The sequence below is a fragment of the Rhinichthys klamathensis genome, unplaced genomic scaffold (assembly GCF_029890125.1).
Source record: "Rhinichthys klamathensis goyatoka isolate OS25496 unplaced genomic scaffold, OSU_Roscu_1.1 h1tg000341l_1, whole genome shotgun sequence".
Lineage (NCBI taxonomy): Eukaryota > Metazoa > Chordata > Actinopteri > Cypriniformes > Leuciscidae > Rhinichthys > Rhinichthys klamathensis.
This window is the reverse complement of record NW_026606855.1, coordinates 1,394,244-1,412,935: the sequence shown is the minus strand read 5'-3', so window position 1 is coordinate 1,412,935 and position 18,692 is coordinate 1,394,244. Positions and strand designations below refer to the sequence as shown.

General features: G+C 41.7%; 1 protein-coding gene across 5 annotated transcripts; it reads left to right on the top strand.

The window, feature by feature from the left end:
• The first annotated feature begins 52 nt into the window (after positions 1 to 52).
• On the top strand, positions 53 to 8,313 carry prnprs3 (prion protein, related sequence 3). Of its 5 annotated transcripts, none has more exons than XM_056272570.1 (6): positions 53 to 191; positions 5,533 to 5,868; positions 5,905 to 5,961; positions 6,007 to 6,030; positions 6,121 to 7,971; positions 8,068 to 8,313. In XM_056272570.1, the coding sequence occupies exons 2-5, from the start codon at positions 5,535 to 5,537 to the stop codon at positions 7,266 to 7,268; spliced, it is 1,563 nt and encodes a 520-aa protein (XP_056128545.1). In that variant the 5' UTR covers positions 53 to 191; positions 5,533 to 5,534; the 3' UTR covers positions 7,269 to 7,971; positions 8,068 to 8,313. The 5 variants fall into 5 exon arrangements, with proteins under 5 accessions (XP_056128545.1, XP_056128543.1, XP_056128544.1 ...); XM_056272568.1 differs by having other exon boundaries at positions 6,007 to 6,048; XM_056272569.1 differs by having other exon boundaries at positions 6,007 to 6,084; positions 6,157 to 7,971.
• The last annotated feature ends 10,379 nt before the right edge of the window (positions 8,314 to 18,692 follow it).

Genomic DNA, 18,692 nt, shown 5'->3' with positions numbered 1-18,692 from the left:
AAGGTCTGCCGAGAATCCCCAGGACAGTTCTGGTAAATTGTGTCAGAGGAAGAACCAGTACGCATGCGCAGAGGGTGGCAGTTACTCATCTCGTGAGCGCGCACAGCAGTGGAAAGTTTCATCGACATTAACGGCGTCGCGCATCCCAGGGAAACGTTCACCCAGGACAACGCTCTGAAATCAACACAAAGGTACGTTAGCTATTAAAACACGGTTTGTTATTGGTGAAAACAGACCTATTATGTTATTAGTCACTGGTTTATTGGAGCTAGCCGTTTTGCTTTATAATAACAGGTGACGTTGACGGTCATACGCCTAATATAGGTCCGCTATTTAAAGCATTTGTGAATTTACGCGAGACCAGAGGCCTGATTTTGTTTACATTTATTATACATTGGCATATCGACTTAAAATATTTACATATTAGCAGTATATCCAACACATTCATCACCCGTGAACGATTAAATAATATGTTATATAACACTAACAGGAAAATAAAATAAACTGCGTGTTGTTGTTGTTGTTATTGGTGATATGATATTAGCACTAGGTGATACTTTAGTTTGATATATTACGATATATCAAATATGAGTATTTAGATTAATTTTGTTTAGCGCATCCTGGCGTAAAGCCGCGAATCTGTGTTGGAAATGGCCTCTATACAATGAGAGACACACACACCCATAGAGATTCACAGACCGATACACACTAACCGTTGTCATTGCTGTAAATACTTTTGTCGTAAGGCATGTACTAAGATACTCAGATGAGCATGATGGGTTGTTAAACTAGACAATTAAAGTGAAATAATACATTTGTGACGTCATATATTTGTGGAAAAATCTGAGCACATTAGGTGGCAAGTCACGTTTTTTTACTCCAGTGACTATTTGCTATTTGTCAGAATTGTCAAATGTTGCACCCAAGTATAACGTCTTTACGGTTACGTTATTGATCTGAATAATAATATATATATATATATATATATATATATATATATATATACAGTTCATGTTGACCCTATTATTGTTACACTATATTGGGCAAACTCACAAAGGGCAATGGACATTTAAAATGTTAAATCAAAAATATAAAAGGCAACACATTTTTCAATTATTCTATACAAATTCTATAAATTTCTAACATTTTTAAAAACTCGCCCCAGCCTAACATTCATTGTGTGTGTGTGTGTGTGTGTGTGTGTGGTTTTAATGTGTTCATTTGCTTCCCTAAAACTATTATAAAAATCTGATGATGTTGGAGTTTTAGTTTAGAAGCTACACAAATTATCCTATTTTGAGATAATTTTGAAACTGGATGTTTGAAGTCACCATGCTAAAGAAAATCTTAATTGTGTAATTGGGCGTTTGACTTATAGGTAACTTACTGAGATACAGTCCCAGTAGCCATGGGCCTTTCTCAATCTGTGTTCTTGTCTGTACTTGGGTTCTTGTGAAACTTCATATTTTGTGGCCCAAGTAGCCTATTGTCCCAAGACTCCCAACAATACACAAGTTTGAATTTTGGCAAGAACGGTAAAAAATCCCGCAAGTGTTTGCATCGGTTGGTAACTTGTGTGAACTTGACGGCAGAAATATCCCAGCATTCATTTCGGCATTGGAGGAAGGAGAGGCAGGTCAATATATGGAGCTACATTGACACTTTTAAACTCTTAAATCTGAAGTGTCAGGTTCCTAATGTTTATTTCAATGTTAATTAGGAAAGGTTTGTGTAGCTCAGTGGGGATAATATATATTTTTTTATTTTCTTATGATTTAATGTAAATGTAAAGCATAATCATTGTCTGTCACTGTGGGCCATCCAGCTTTCATTTACCTTCTGCAGATTCCAAAGCTTTAAATAGTGTTTAAATGTATATATTATATACATGTAATTATTTCTTGCATGCATATATTTCTTGCTATTTAGTGAGTTTGTATTAGAGCTGCACGATTTGGGGAAAATGACATATTGCGATTATTGAGGTCAATATTGCGATTGAGATATAATAAACAAATGGTATCATGAGTCAACTTGCTTGGTTCTCAAGGAAAATGCACACACAGATTACTGATAATGCTGAAATGTGTATTTCTCAACTCAAACTAGCAACAACAACTAAATGCACAGTGCTTTCAAATTGAAATCATTTTTAAACTAAAATGCATTACTGCAAACTTGTTATTGTCTCAATAGTACAGCTAATTAAATAAATAGAACAATAAATGTACAAATTTGTATGTTCATGAAAATAAGATATTTTGAACATTCTGTCCAAACAAACAGGGACATTTAAGCAGGATTTAACATATGCTGTGTATAAACTCTTTCAAAAAGGAAACTGTATATTAAATGTGTGAGTGGTTCACTCAATCAAACCACTAAAACTGTTGTTGGTCATTTAAAAAAAAAAAAAAAAAAAGCAAGAACTGGTCCTTTCAAATCCTCTTTCGGTAACACTATATTTATATTCATGTATACAGTGTCCTTGTTACATGTTACATGTACTTACCATAGTAATAACAGTAAATGATGCATAATTACATGCAATTAACCCTCAACCAAATCCCAATCTTACCCTATCCCTATGTTTAATGTTCATTAGTCTCCCCAGGTGTTTCTTATTAGCCACGCCCCCTTGTTATCTTATTAAGCTTGTCTGTCTGTGTATTTAAGCCCTGTGTTGCACTATGGTGGTTGTTCCGTTCCCGAGTCTGAGTCTGCGTTTGTATTTGTAAAGTTTTGAGTTTATTTAATAAAAGACTACTGCACTTGGATCCTGCTTCCTCCTCTGCTTTAACCAAAACGTAACAACTTATCACTTGAGAGGTGAACCACTAGAAGGTGCTCTAGACATGGTTTCCTTGATTGCTTTTCCCTGAAGAGAAATGCGTTGTTGAAAACAAAAGTAGGCTAAGTGACGCACGTTCATTGCGTTTTACCATGAAATAAGAGTTCCGTGTCTTACATTAATAATTTATATCTCATCGGCCCGCGACCCAACCGAAATTTATTTTTTATAACTTGGCCCTTCTGAGTCACAGATTATCTGCAGTATCCGCGGGTAAAAATGTTTTCAACAGATATTTCAACAGATTTATTTGTAAGTAGAACAGAACAATTTTTAATTATTTTACTGAACAATCACTTGTTTCATGGAAGAACAAAAACAGGAATATTGGGTTAAATATTACTCATCCCCCAACCCCACTCAATCAAAAATGCACCCCCATCCAAAAAATCACCACAAAGTCCCATTCAAAATGTTAAATGAAAAAAAAAACCTTCTCCCTCCAAAACGTCCCATTCACGTTACAGATCAAGATAACTTATAAAGGTTTTTTAAACTACAAAACAAACTCACTTACACATATTTGAGAATCGGAATGGAAGATAGTTTATGACATGGTAAGCAAGTTTGTTAATATTTAGAAATAAAAGCGCTTAATCTGTCATACAGCGCTATTTTGGCTGTGGTGAATCATGTGCCAAGCATGACGCGTCACCATGGAAACCATGGGGGGGGGGGACATCGCGATGTCGGCTAAACATTGTGATGTCTGTCAGGCATCACGATGGACGAGGCCCAACCCTAGTAAGAATACTAATGCAATGGCATGAACAGATACATAAATAGTAAGGCTAGCTAAACAACTGGAATGATTTTGAATACATATTGCAGGAGGCAGAGAAAAACAGCCACATGAGGTAGCTAGCATCTGCCTTATGTGGTAAATAAAGTTATGCTAGCTTATTTAGCATCTAACTTATCAGCATTGCTACTAGATTAATACATTTGTATGTGATATTTGCAATTTAAACATTTAATAAATATATTTCCCCATAATATCATCAAAACTTACTTCACTTTGTTTAGTCCACAGGCTCAAATGTGTGCCTTCAATAGTCTTGTGCTTTGGGCTTCTGTACATGTGATGGAGGCATGCACAGTGCCAGTAGGGGGTGTGGTCTCAATAGCCATGCAGTAAGCAGTGTTCCATGTGCATGTGATTGAGCAATGGCATGGATATTCAAGTGTATTTGAATGGCATCTGTTTGTTTTAGTCAAGATTATGCTAAAATATACTTTCCCCAACTATATTTAAGTTCGCTATGAAGAGCCAACCCTCAACTTTGAAAATTCCCACTTTATACCCATAAATTCCTGTTAATTCCCATTAATTCCCATGGAAAGTTGCCATCTTTAAAAATTCCCAGAATTTTGCAACCCTACTGATGGCCCAAAGCACTGGAACCTAGTCCACTAATTGACCCTTTGCAGGGAGTTTGATTGACAGGCGATCTGACCAACCATAATCCGCCATAATTCTTATGTTCATTCATGTTAATTTGATGCTACAAATTAACTAGAAGGAAGAAATGATCGGTTCACGACTAGCTTTAACTGAGGCTCTACAGCGATCTGTCAGACACATTAAAGAGCCACAAAACTGTATTTATTGTTTAAATTTCCGCAGGCAGCGGCTTTTCAGTTCAAACTCTTCATCGACAAAGTGCACAGTTAGGCTAATAGGGTTTTTAAGTGTCCGTAGTGGTTGAAAAAAACGTCAACGTAGCCATTTCCAGTTGAACCTCGCCACGCATTTGTTGTTAAGCTTATGGATTCTAACTTGAGAGAAATAGTTTTGCGATGGGAAGCTGCCTGTTACCTCTTGTCCAGTGTGTGGATCATTTTCTGAAATCCCCCTTTGCTAACAGTGTATATGGGCATCGTGTCTCCTGCCAAATAGTCCGTTATGGAGTCAGTGATTTCTTTTCAAGACAAGACAAGCCTTTTCATATGGTGCGACACTCGCAAACTCACACATGCTTTATGTTCGGCTTACAGGTTGTTCTTTGTTTTGTTTAGCTGTCTCTTTACTAATCTGGGCTTTCACCGTCATGCATTCATCAAACTTTTCTCTGTGTTGTTTCAGGTGCTGATATAAATTTGTCATGATGTAGCAACTTTAATTTTACAAATCCTGCACAATATTTCTCTCTGCTCTGTGTTGGGTATCTTATAGCCAAAATATCGCCATATAACAGAGGTAGCACATGCTTTTATTTATTTCATAAAATTGCAGCATTTTGCATCATATAATCGCACCGGCTTGACATTGCGATTGCGATATGATTAATCATGCAGCACTAGTGTGTATACTTATTACGAACTAGCCAATACTCTTTACAAGTATGACGCAGTTTGTTATCGCTAGTTCATAGATACACTCATTTGAAATTCCATTTGAAAGCAAAAGAAAAACTTTACCCAATCGTCACTATAGCATTTTTGTCATGAGTAAAGATTGGTCATAAGCATTGTTGTTTGATCAATGAAGGCCTTGTTTCTGTTCACATTTTCTCTCCTGAATTTCTGTTATTGACTCTGTATCAAGTCCAACTTGAATATTAATAATTACATTATCAGACTATTAAGCATAACCAGGCATGTATGTAAATGTGACATACCAAAATTGACAACTTGATCTCTAAATCTTTTCATTGAACCTCTCTTTCTTTTTTCCACAGACATGGGTCGCCTAACAGTACTGTTTCTCTGCCTGGCTCTTGTGGTGTCCGTTTTGGCCAAACGAGGTGGGGGCGGTAAAGGCGGATTTAGCTTGGGCAAAATTGGCTCAAACAAAGGTGGAAGCAGCACAGGAAGCAAAGGTGGCAGCAGCAAAGGTGGCAGCAGCAGCAGCAGTAGCAATAAAGGGACACACTCGGCCCCTGGAAACTATCCTCGCCAACCTCAAGTACCAAACCAGAATCCACCCCCCTATCCCGGTACTGGAGGCGGGTACCCTAGCCAGGGCAGATATCCAGCAGCTGGCTCTAATCCAGGTCAAGGAAACCCTGCCCAAGGTAGATACCCAGCCCAAGGTGGAAACCCTGCCCAAGGTGGCTACCCAGCCCAAGGTGGCTACCCAGCCCAAGGTGGCTACCCAGCGCAAGGTGGTTACCCAGCCCAAGGTAGAAATCCTGCCCAAGGTGGCTACCCAGCGCAAGGTGGTTATCCAGCCCAAGGTGGCTACCCAGCCCAAGGTGGCTACCCAGCCCAAGGTGGTTACCCAGCCCAAGGTAGAAATCCTGCCCAAGGTGGCTACCCAGCCCAAGGTGGTTATCCAGCACAGGGTGGCTACCCAGGGGGAGCAGGTTCCAACAGGTATCCTGGACAAGCCGGAGGAAACCCCTATCCAGCTGGAGGCTCTTATCCAGGTTATCCAGTCCGAGGAGGTTCCAGCCCTAACCAGTTTGGTGGAGGTGTTGCAGGTGCAGGGGCAGGGGCAGGTGGATATCCAGGAGCGGCACAGTATCCTTACTGGAACCCCAACAACAAAATCATGAGCCCAGGCTATGGGGGCAATTACGGTGGCTATGGGCAAGGGGGCAGATCACCTTTTGCCCAGTCAGTGCAGGGCATGGGAATGGCCCCTAATAGCAATTCAAGGGGATTTGGCAAGCAGGCGATTATGGCTGCTGGGGTAGGGGCGGTGGCCGGTATGGCTCTGGGATATGGCCTCGGAAGTTTCCCTCGTCCCCGCTTCAATTTCCACAATCCACAGGAGGAATACTACTACAATAACTACATGTACAAACGTTATGGCCAAACTCCCCCCGAAAGTAACGTGAATGGAAACCCTAACTCCCAAGGCGGCAAGCCAGGCGAGGCAGGATCTAGCTCTACGGGACAAGGAAATGGTAACCCTTATGACATCTTCCAGAATCCTCCACCAGAGTCCTATGATAAGTACATGGACAAATGTATTAAAAGGACTGACTTGCTTCGGGAGAAATCGGAAGAAAGACCAAGGAGATCCATTGACCTCTTTGAGACTCAAGCAGCAGAAGTAGGAGATGATCCTAACGGCGCTCAAGAAAATGCCACAAGCAACAACAGTACTGCTGAAAGAGCCAGTACAGATCCCCCTTCATTTATAGTCTCAAACCCAGCCGAAATATCCAGTCAACCTCAAAAGCAGATCCAGGAAGGAGAAGCAGAAGCCAGTGATGATGACGGTGACACTGTTAGCATTATGGAGATTGGCTATCCTGTACTAATTGAGCAAATGAAAGCACGACGATGTGTCGAGCTGTACATGGTCTATGCGGAACAGCATGCAGAAAAACAGGTGCAGGATCGCAGTGGCGTGGATGCTAAAGCCAACGCCAATAGTGGTGATTTACCTGGACCCCTTGGCCATGGAGTCATGCTACTCTTTACTAGCATTCTGTCTCTTATCTTCAGTTGCCTGTTACACTGACATTCTAGAAAAAGGATAAACCCCATAAAGCCATTGAGTCAGACTGAGAAATGGACCGCTCACACCTATTACATATAATTTGAGGAATTTGTCTTGGGTGTTGTAGAGACTTAAGACAAAGTATTCTCAAAGGACTACTTGAAGATTCGACAGAAAGTACTTTTAACTTCTCACAAAGACTCCTCAATAGTTACTCCACTAAATTGCAACATGAGCCACCTAACAATTTGACATGAGCCTACATTTTATAGTAGTTTCCAAAAGTTTAAAACATTGTCAGTTTTTCTACACCATTCACCTTCCATCACTGCCTCCTTCTCGCATGTGGTTTGATGAACACTAACTTTTCTTCCAAGACAGCATACTGCATGAACACTTTATTATCTCCAGTTTAAACGTTGCGCACGGCATTGGCATTTGAGTCATTGTTTTCTTCTAGTAACAGCTATTACAACTAACCATCATTATGTTTACGACATGAAATGGTGGCTTCCAGTTCTGTCCTTATGATGGCACTTCTACTTGCGTAGTTGAAATTTAAATTTGTTGTATTTGTTGTTGTTTTTTTGATTGTTTAGACTGTTAACTTACGGATTAACATTCTACTGACATACTTATTTATTTTAAATTAATATTATGAACATTTAAATGTCTTTTCAAAGTCCTCCACTGTTGGTTTTGTTATTTTTACTTCTCCGGGGCCGTACATACAGAGCATTATTTTGCGTTCTACTCAATTGTTTTTCTATATAAACATGCACCACACAAACCAATTCTTTGACCAATTAATCTTTTGCAGTAAAAATACTGTTTTTATATTGCCGTATCAAGCTGAAAGACATTAAGCATTTAAACAGTTTGTGTGAATGGCTCCTTAGTGAATGTTTATGTAATCATAAATGTTTGGTTTCAACTAGATATGTACGATAACACTCCTGCGTGTCAGTTTAATTCATATCAGATGTACTATGAAACACTCATGCAGCTCATCCACTGCTCACTGAGATAAAACAGTATTTTATATAAAGTCGGATTTTTATCAGTAGCTTGGTGCTGTGGTTTCTCTGAACATTACTGCTGGATATTCAATTAGATTATCAACCCAGCTTGGCACTTGCTAAATAATTTATATAGACCAGGGGTTCTCAACCATGTTCTTGGACCCCCCACACACACAACGCACACACATTTTGAATCTCTCCTTTGTCTGACACCTATTTCAGATCTTGAAGTCCACACAAATGAGCTGATGACCTGCATTGGGTGTGTTTGATTAAGGAGGCAACGCAAAATGTGCAGTGTTTGGGTGGCTGGGTACCCCTGATTTAGAGGGACTGTGGCAACCACTGGATAATCAGCAGAAGGCAATGCTTAATGCCTTATTGTTACTCAGCTGCATATGTAGTTATGCTTTTGAGATGTTTTGAATGTTGAAAGTGTGTATAATGTTACCGTCACTGGAATTAAAATGATTAAATGCACCTTAGTTGCGTGTCTGCCTATTTTTTATTTGATATTTTTAGAAAAAGTCATCTAATAGGATCTAATAACCCTCTTCTTTGAAAACCCTGAACAAAACTATGCCAAGTAAAATAAAAAATAACCCACTTAGAACGAGGCTAAACATAGTTTTAACATTTAATTGGGCCTATAGTGTTTGTTCTATGTCAGTTAATGATAATGTTTTGTTTACAGGCATCACTTGATGTCAAATGTAGAATCTAGTCCCTGAAGCAAAACCCGTTGAGAACAAAATGTCTATTATGGTTTCAGGTAAGCTGAAAATGTTCACCTGTGTTCAGTGTGTTGTGAAAGTTGGTCTTGGAGGAGTCCTTTTGCTGTTGTTTTGTTATTTGTTCAAGTGTACCTGATTTTCTCAAGTTGACATATGCATCCATTCATAAAGAGACTGGCTAGCTAATTAAAAGCTTAAATGTACCCAAGGTGGAAAACCATAAGCCCTGTGTGATTATAAGACTATTAGGAGTGACAAAATCCAAATACAGGGCTAATTGTGACATGCAAAGGCGTACCTATCAGAACCATTTATCTTCACCTGTGTTTTTTAGAATACAAGTTAACCCTTGGGAAGAAGTCTTTAGCCCAACAGAGGATCACAGGAGATAAAAATCCCCTGTTTGGAGATCATTACTGTGGTTAATCGGGCAGATTCACACATACACAAATATAGATCACAATATGTTTTTGTTAATGATGCAATTTGAAAGCAGACAAACAATTTAGGAAGATCTTGACAGGCTTTTCCTTCTGCAAGAAGCCATTTGAGATGATCGCTCTGAAGGGGTCAAAGTGCATTTTGAGTTTTTATGTAGTGTGCCGAACTGGATATAGATGATTACTGCAACATGCCGTCTCAGCAAAGAAGGTATTAGCAATGCATATAATACAAAACCACATGCCAAAAAGAGGACACTGGCAGTGAAAGAAAACTAAAGACTCAAAGATTCTCACACCTAACAAGAGATTGTGTGTATATATACCATAGACTGTAAAAAATTATATATACGCACATTTTTCCAACTCAACTGAAAATGATCATGTGAAATCAATGTAATGTAAAGGTCATAATATCCCAGATAAAGTATTCATGTTGTAGTCTTGATCTTGAGGTCCTCGTCTTGTGATCTCATAAAACTGCATAAAAGGATGACAACGTAATTTCCACAGCTGGAGTTCTACTGGGCCACTGCGCTGCCATAATAATCAACTTGAATCATCCATCCATTTTTTAAACCGCTGGTCCAATGTGGCTACATCGCAATATCATACATGTATAATTCCTTTTTAATTGATTATTAAATTGTTTAATTAAAGTTTGTACATGCTAGTTTCCCTGAAAGAGCTCAAGATAAATCTTTTCATCTTACTTAAGCTGCCAGTTTGCAAAGTTTTAAATGATTATTAAAAAGCAAGCACAAACTATGCAAAAGCGACAGCAGTTTCGGCACAGTCAGTGTCTGAATTCACTGTCGTTTTCATTCCCTTCTTCAAGTGGACTATATTAGTGGAGTAATGTAGGGAATAGTGAATGAGGGTATAGGTGGCAATTTCAAACACAGCCCAAAGTCTATTAACGAGCTGATGAGTTGAATCAGGTGTGCTTCCAGTTTCAAGGTAGGAAAACACTAGATAGCTGTGTCCTGATTCAGAAGCTGCATCCTTCGAAGGACAGTCTGGCCTTTGGAGGATTGTTCTTGTCGCCTAGAAACTGTGACAGCTGCTGTTGACGACCAGCAGTCAAGTTTTTTTACTTGACTTTTTGAAAGTTATATTCAATTGTCTGAATAAAAAGAAGGTTTACAATCTGTCTAAATATGTTCACCGTGGTACATTGCTGTACATACTAAAGAGTCTAAACTATATAAAATCACATATCTAGCTCCTCTGTTTCCACTGGAACTACCTGGAACAATTTGTCACAGGAATATTTGTCACAGGAGTCACCATTATAGTGATTAGTGTTTATTTTAGTTGGGCTCTTGACTCTTAAATAAATAACTCAATTATGGTGTTTCTGATGGTGTTGGGTTGTGTTTTAACATAATCGTTATTTCACAATCTTTGAACTGAGTCACTGAATTCATATAAAGCCCAATTTCTGAATTAGGTTTACTTTATTAATTATAGCAGCACTGTCCTTGTACAACATAATGTTTTTAACTTATACAACGTAATCCAAATAATTTCTTAAAAGTTTCTCTTATACAAAAAAAAAGTTTTTTTTTTTTTGACACAGACATCAAGAATCAGCCTGTGAATCTCAACAATGACGACAATTATAAAGCATGTTGCAGTGCATTCTGGGTGCCACCAATCAAAACTCATTCATGGCTCCCATCATGCATTGCTGCAGGAATAAATAATGAGCTTATGTTCAGAGGTGATCTGTTCGTCACCATTGCTGAGATTCATACGCTAATTCTTGATGTCTGTGTGTGCCTACATAAAATACTTTTTGGAAGTTTTTTTATTTTTTTTATTGATTTGATCATTTGGATTTCATTGAAAAGGATAAAAACTGTATGCTCTACAATGACAGTCCTGCTATAATCCATAAGGTAAACTTAACTCAGAAATTATGCTCTCAATGAGTTCAGTGATTCAGGTCAAATAACTATTATGTTAAAACACAACCAACACCATCAGATCACCTTTTCTATTTGTTCATCTGGCTGTTATAACTCAGGTACAGTAATCAAACAAAATCTAAAGTAAATGATTTAAGGGTCAAGAGCCCAACCAAAACAAACACCGATCACCATAATGGTGACTTAAAAATAAGTTTTTCTCCTTCAGTGATTCTGCTTGTTAACATCAGGTGTCTTCAATAATGCTCAATCATCACTCAATTATTCACTAAATTATCTCATTAACTTTATCACTGCTTCAGTGTTCATTTAACACTTTGCTGAGAGTTTATATAATCCACACTCTCAGTGTTAATTTAACACTCTCAGAATACTTTTCAGTTCCCGCTGGATTTCGTCCTCCGCATAAACTTAAGCCAGCATGAACCTCGTCGTCGGTCCATCGGTTCTATTTTTAAAACTCTATTTTTGATTTGAATTGCAAACAACTCTTACTGCCCGCATCGCAACAGACAACCAAAAAAATGTTGATTGAAATGAAATGCAGCATGGAGTCAACCAATCAAAATGCTGCATGAACTCACCGTTTCTGTAAGAACACATTTGATCCGCTTTAAAACTTTTTTTTTATTACATTTGTATCATTAGATATTAGAGTAATTTAAAACCCAATACTTACATTTAAAAGTGTAATCCAGCAATTTCTCTAAAAAAATCCTGTCATCACCGGCACGCAATGGATTCTGGGGAAGGCAAGGCTGCGAAGGATCCATCTGTTTCCTTTATTACCCAAGAAACGAAGGACGCATTTTGAGGCCGTATTTGAAAGAGCCTTCGTATTGGGACAGCATTCGTCATGCCACTGTGATGCAGTCGGCCTTTGACTTCAATTCCATCCCTTTTCCAACGTACCTACGTATTAATCCTTAGCACTTTGATTAGCTGGTAGCTGTTGTTTGACTACCCCATGTTCTAGAGTGATTAGTAATAGCATTTAGGTTCAGATGATTGGCTGAAAACGAAACAGCAGAACTGAGCAAAGATGGTGTACATTTTGCATACTTCAAATTGCATACTTAAATGCATAAAGTTGATAAAGTCGTTGCAAAATGTAAACTGCTACCAACATTAGGGTTTTTATTGCTGCGGGACATTACCTAAACACACTGTATGAATGTTGCATATGAATAAACATTTTGACGCATCTATGCAAGGCCATCGGATCCCTTTCAGAGAGAATTGAAAGTTTTAGATTTGAGAAAAACACCAGTGCAGTTTAAATGCATTTCATTCCGCATGCTACAAGAAGTTCTTATCATCGGATTCTATGCTCCAATTAACATTTTAAAGTAAAACCTTATTAACATGTTCCATGTTGTTTTGATGATCATTTGTCCCAGGAGAGACCTAATGTTCGAGACCTTCGTTCTTGCGCGCGTTTTTAAAAGCGTGCACTCGTGTGCGCCCTTTGTGCATTCAACTACATGTCAGCATTGCAAGCAATGGCTCTATTCTTTCTCTTATAGCTGTATTAAAAAAATACTCTCACTAATGAATATTTCTCAGGGCAATGCGGGTCTTCTTGGCACCGTGCTGCCTCTTAGTAGTTTCGAGAACGTGCTTTTGTTTCTTTTCAATGTAATTCTCGCCACCGCCATCATTTTCCTCAACGTGTCCGTGTTTCTCTCCATCATGATGAACAGATCCCTGCGCAGCGAGAACCGCTTCATGTACATGCTCAGCACGAGTCTCAGTGACATCTGCTCGGCGTCTCCTATTATTATGCTGGAGTTCTGGATGTACGAGATTATTTTGAATCCCCGACACGCACTTTCTATATCGTTCCCACTTTCCTGGGTCTGTCCTATAGGGATCTCCCAGTCACGTGACCCCTAGCCGCGTATCAGCCATTTTGACGGAATACATCCGTCGGCTACTCATAGATCCATTGCCGTGGGTAATATATATTATTAGTATATTATACTAATAATATAATTATTTGTATAATTAGCCTAAATATTGCAATACTTTGCGCTACAGTATTGATATAATTGCATGCGCAAAATCATGGTGCAAAATATCTCGATACTGAACAGAATCGACCTTTTCCCCCATCACGTCATGTCATCGCACTTATTATTAGCATCATAAAAATAAATATACAAGAGGAAGATAAAGGAATTAGGAATTATATATTCATATGAAGCACCACAAGTTCTTTTTACAGGCATTAAATGTGTAGAAAAAATCCTGACATTGAGTTCGGTGACATTACAGCTACCTTATTCACTTCCATCACGCTACACCGGAGCTTCATTAAAAGAAAATTATTTTTCAATCATCACCGCAAAGGTTGGTCAATGTATTTTTATCACCAAATTATAGTACCTGTAATAATTTTTAAACTGAGTTTACAGGGGAAAACACAAAACAAAATCACCAACAAGATTAAGTGTATCTTTAATGAATTTGTTTAATCTATTTTGATCCAAGAAAAACGAAATAATAGCCTATGCTTATACTTTTTATACTTATCACTGACTGTCACTGTATGATAAACTGTCATTGAGACTTGTCTCAACCTGTGTTTCTAACGATTTATAAGAAGTGTCAAATAAAATACAAGATCAGCTTTTGGTATTTGAAAACTGTCAGAGATGTCTGAAGGAAGGACCCAAGAGCGATGGCAGATTAACAATGTCTTTAATATAACAAAGGAATGCGCCTCGTAGGGCTAGCAACAGAAAGTCTCTCATTAAATGCTGCAAACAATAGAGAAGTAACCCTGGACAGGGCTGGCGGGTCCCGGAGTGGCAACACAGGAGAAAAGCAGAGCCACAACAGCAGCAGTAGGGACTCAGGTAAGGAACCCGTCTCTAGTCTTCAGTAGCAGGGTAACTGGGCAGATAATAGCTTTAGCGAACAAACAATCAGGGAAGCCTGCAGAACAGGACTCACCAAACAAGACAGGACAGGAAAGGATAATCAGGTGAACAGTCAGACTCGTACGCAATCATTGATAATAATCTGGCAAAGGAGAGGTGGAAAAAGGATCAAGAAGTAGGAAGACTAATCAGAGGTAAAGAGGTAGCAGGTGAGAAGAGGATGAATGCAATAGCGATAATTGAAGAGGGCTGGCAGAGAATGAAGAGAGTAATAGTAAATGGGTGTGTCTGCACAGAGTGTGTGTGTGTGTGTATGTGTGAGTGAATGAATGAATGAAAGAAAATAGCGTGTGTGACCAGAAGAGGGAGGCAGAGAAAGGAAGGAGAATACCAGGATCATGACAGTACCCCTTCCCAACGCATTCTCATCCCAAAGCGTAATATTTTGACTCTTTTGCCAAAGCGTCTATATCCAGCGCATATGGCACCCTTTAGCGTCAATATAGCACGCTTCGGTTTTGGGTAGGTTTAGGTCTGGGGTAGTGTTAGGGTTAGACCACTAGGAGGCGCCATATATCTGCCGCTCATATGACGCTAAAGGGTGCCATATGCGTTGGATATAGACGCTTTGGCAAAAGAGTCAATATATTACGCTTTGGGATGAGAACGGGCTCCCCTTCCTCAACGAGCGCCACCAGGCGCTCCCGAGGATGGAGCCTGACGGGAGCGGTAGAAGTCATCAATGAGCGAGCGGTCCAGGACGTCCCGGGAGGGAATCCAGCTTCTCTCCTCAGGACCGTATCCCTCCCAATCGACCAGAAATTGATGACCGCGGCCTCGAGGACGGACATCCAATAACCTGCGAACTCTATAGACGGGAGAACCCTCAACGCGAATGGGATGAGGTGCAGGACGGGTCGGGGCGCGTATGACAGGTTTTACGCAAGACACGTGAAAGACTGGATGAATACGTCGGAGATTGGGAGGAAGTTTAAGCCTGATAGTGACAGGGCTCATGACCTTAGAAATACGAAAAGGTCCAATGAATTTGGGGGCCAATTTGCGAGAAACGGACTGTAACGGGAGGTTAAGGGTGGAGAGCCACACCCTCTGACCACAAGTATACCTAGGACTCTTAACGCGGTGTTTATTAGCAGCCCGACGAGTGAGGGAACGAGAATGACATAACGCTGATCTCACCCTTCTCCATGTGCGTCTACAGCGGCGAATAAAAGCCTTGGCCGACGGGACATTAGAATCAGAGTCTTGGGACGGAAAAAGCGGCGGTTGATACCCAAGACAGCAATGGAAAGGAGACAGGCCGGTGGCGGAGGACGGAGCAGAATTGTGCGCGTACTCAGCCCAAGGAAGCTGTTCAGTCCAAGACGCGGGGTTGCGGAACGCAAGACTGCGCAGAATGCGTCCAACAATCTGATTAGCGCGCTCGGCCTGACCATTAGTTTGCGGGTGAAAACCGGAAGAGAGACTAGGGGACGCACCGATTAGTCGACAAAATTCTTTCCAGAATTGAGAAGTGAACTGGGGTCCCCTGTCAGAAACGATATCTGAGGGGAGACCGTGAATCTTGAAGACATGATCGACGACAGTCTGTGCAGTCTCTTTGGCGGAGGGGAGCTTAGGAAGAGGGATAAAATGAGCGGCTTTGGAAAACCTGTCAACGACCGTGAGGATAACAGTATTTCCCCCCGAGGAGGGAAGTCCTGTTATAAAATCGAGCGAGATATGAGACCACGGACGGGACGGAATAGGAAGCGGCCGGAGAAGTCCAGCAGGCGGTGAATTACTGGGTTTGGTCTGAGCACAGACAGAGCAAGACGCAACGAACCGGCGGATATCACGTTCGTGGGTGGGCCACCAAAATCTTTGGCGGATAGCAGCAAGAGTTCCTCTTACTCCGGGATGAGCGAACAGCTTAGAGGAATGCCCCCATTGCAGGACGGCAGAGCGCGCAGCGACGGGAACAAACAACAAATTCCTAGGACACTGACGAGGAACGGTGACAAGGGAAAGAGCTCGTTTGACTAGTCGTTCGATTCCCCAGATGGAAGCACCGAGGACGCATCCCTGAGGAAGGATCTCTTCCTTGACAGGGACCTCCTTGGGGGAAGCGAACTGGCGAGAAAGCGCGTCGGGCTTGAGATTCTTCGAACCGGGGCGATAAGAAATGGTAAAATTGAAACGACCAAAAAATAACGCCCAACGAGCCTGACGAGCGTTAAGACGCTTAGCAGATCGGATGTACTCGAGATTTCTGTGGTCGGTCCAGACTATGAACGGAACGGAGGAGCCCTCTAGCCAGTGACGCCACTCGCCCAACGCTAAACGAATGGCCAACAGTTCGCGGTTACCCACGTCGTAATTGCGTTCAGACGGTGTAAGGCTGTGAGAAAAATAAGCGCACGGATGAACCTTGCCGTCAGTGGAAAGGCGTTGGGAGAGGATGGCCCATACGCCCACCTCTGACGCGTCCACTTCGACGATGAATTGGTTGGAGGTATCAGGAGTAGTGAGAATGGGAGCAGAAGTAAACAAAGACTTGAGATGATCAAAGGCTGTCTGGGCAGCCCGAGACCACTCAAAACGAGACTTAACGGAGGTGAGTGCGGTTAGAGGCGCGGCTACCTGACTAAAATTGCGGATAAACCATCTGTAAAAATTCGCAAACCCCAGAAAACGCTGAAGAGCGACGCGAGAGTCAGGCACCGGCCACCCGGTAACAGCCTGCACCTTAGTAGGGTCCATGCTGATCCCCTCCGCCGAAATGACAGAACCGAGAAACGTGACAGACTGGGCGTGAAACATGCACTTCTCTGCTTTTACAAACAAACGATTCTCTAGAAGCCGTTGGAGAACCCGACGAACGTGCTAGACGTGCACCTGGAGAGAAGGGGAGAAAATCAAAATATCATCCAAGTAAACGAAAACAAATATATTGAGCATATCTCTCAAAACATTATTCACCAGAGCTTGGAACACGGCGGGAGCGTTGACCAACCCGAACGGTAAAACCCGATACTCGAAGTGCCCAAGTGGAGTGTTAAACGCAGTTTTCCACTCGTCTCCCTCCTTAATGCGCACCAAATGGGACGCATTGCGTAAATCCAGCTTTGTGAAAATCTTTGCGCCCTGCAGAACCTCGAAGGCGGATGACATAAGGGGAAGAGGATAGCGATTCTTCACCGTTATGTCATTCAGCCCACGATAGTCAATGCAAGGGCGCAAAGAACCATCTTTCTTTTTCACAAAGAAGAATCCAGCACCGGCGGGAGAGGAGGACGAGACAATGGTACCGGCTTCTAAGGATTCAGAGAGATATTTCTCAAGGGCTTCGCGTTCTGGGGCTGATAAAGAATATAGCCTCCCTCGAGGGGGCGTTGTGCCGGGGAGGAGGTCGATACAGCAGTCATAGGGTCTATGAGGAGGGAGAGAAGTGGCCCGGGAACGGCTGATGGCCCAACACAACAGGAATATAAGGAGAATGAAAAATTAAAAACGAAATTGTCTCTCGGTGATTACCCGAGACAGTAAGACTCACCGGTATGGTAGCACGGTGAACCTTCTCGAGGACACTGCCATCGAGAGCGAAAACAGAAGTGGGCTGATTTAAATCAATTAAAGGAATACCCTGTTCAAGAGCCCAGGCTTCATCAATAAAACTTCCCTCAGCTCCCGAGTCGATTAGGGCTTGACAGGAAACGGAGGAGCCCGGCCAGTGGAGAGCAGTAGAAAAAGTAGTGCGGGTTCTGAGTGGAGGGACAAGGGCAGTAGCGCTCGCCAGTAACCCTCTCTCTACTGGCGAGCGTTGGCTTTAGGTTGACATGTCGACACATATTGACCAGCCGACCCGCAGTAAAGGCAGAGTCGATTAGCGATTCGGCGTTCGCGTTCAGCGGTGGTAATGCGAATCCCTCCCAGCTGCATAGGCTCCGTCCCAGCACTTGCGGAGGAGGAAATGGTGGTAGCGGGGAGCGGAGAAAGGAGAGCGGACTCCATACGGCGAGATCGACGCCGGAGCTCGAAACGCTTGTCGATGCGAATGGCCAGGTCGATCAAAGCGTCAAGACGAGTAGGAAGTTCCCGGGAGATTACCTCATCCTTAATGTCTGCATTGAGTCCCTCCAAAAAACGAGCGACCTGGGCGGGTTCGTTCCATCCGCAGGAAGTAGCGAGAGTGCGGAATTCAATAGCAAAGTCGGGAACCGAACGTCTACCTTGACGAAGAGATGAGAGAAGACGAGAAGCCTCTGTTCCATGAGCGGAGCGGTCAAAAACTCGGGTCATCTCTTCTCTAAACAGCGAATACCGGTCTAAACAGTCCGACTCGGCGTTCCAAACCGCCGTGCCCCATTCGCGAGCCCTTCCGGTGAGCAAGGAGACAATATAGGCGATCCGGGCTCGATCCTGGGAGT

Coding starts and splice junctions, on each gene's coding strand:
- prnprs3 (XM_056272565.1), top strand. CDS start 5,535: ATGGGTCGCCTAACAGTACTGTTTCTCTGCCTGGCTCTTGTGGTGTCC.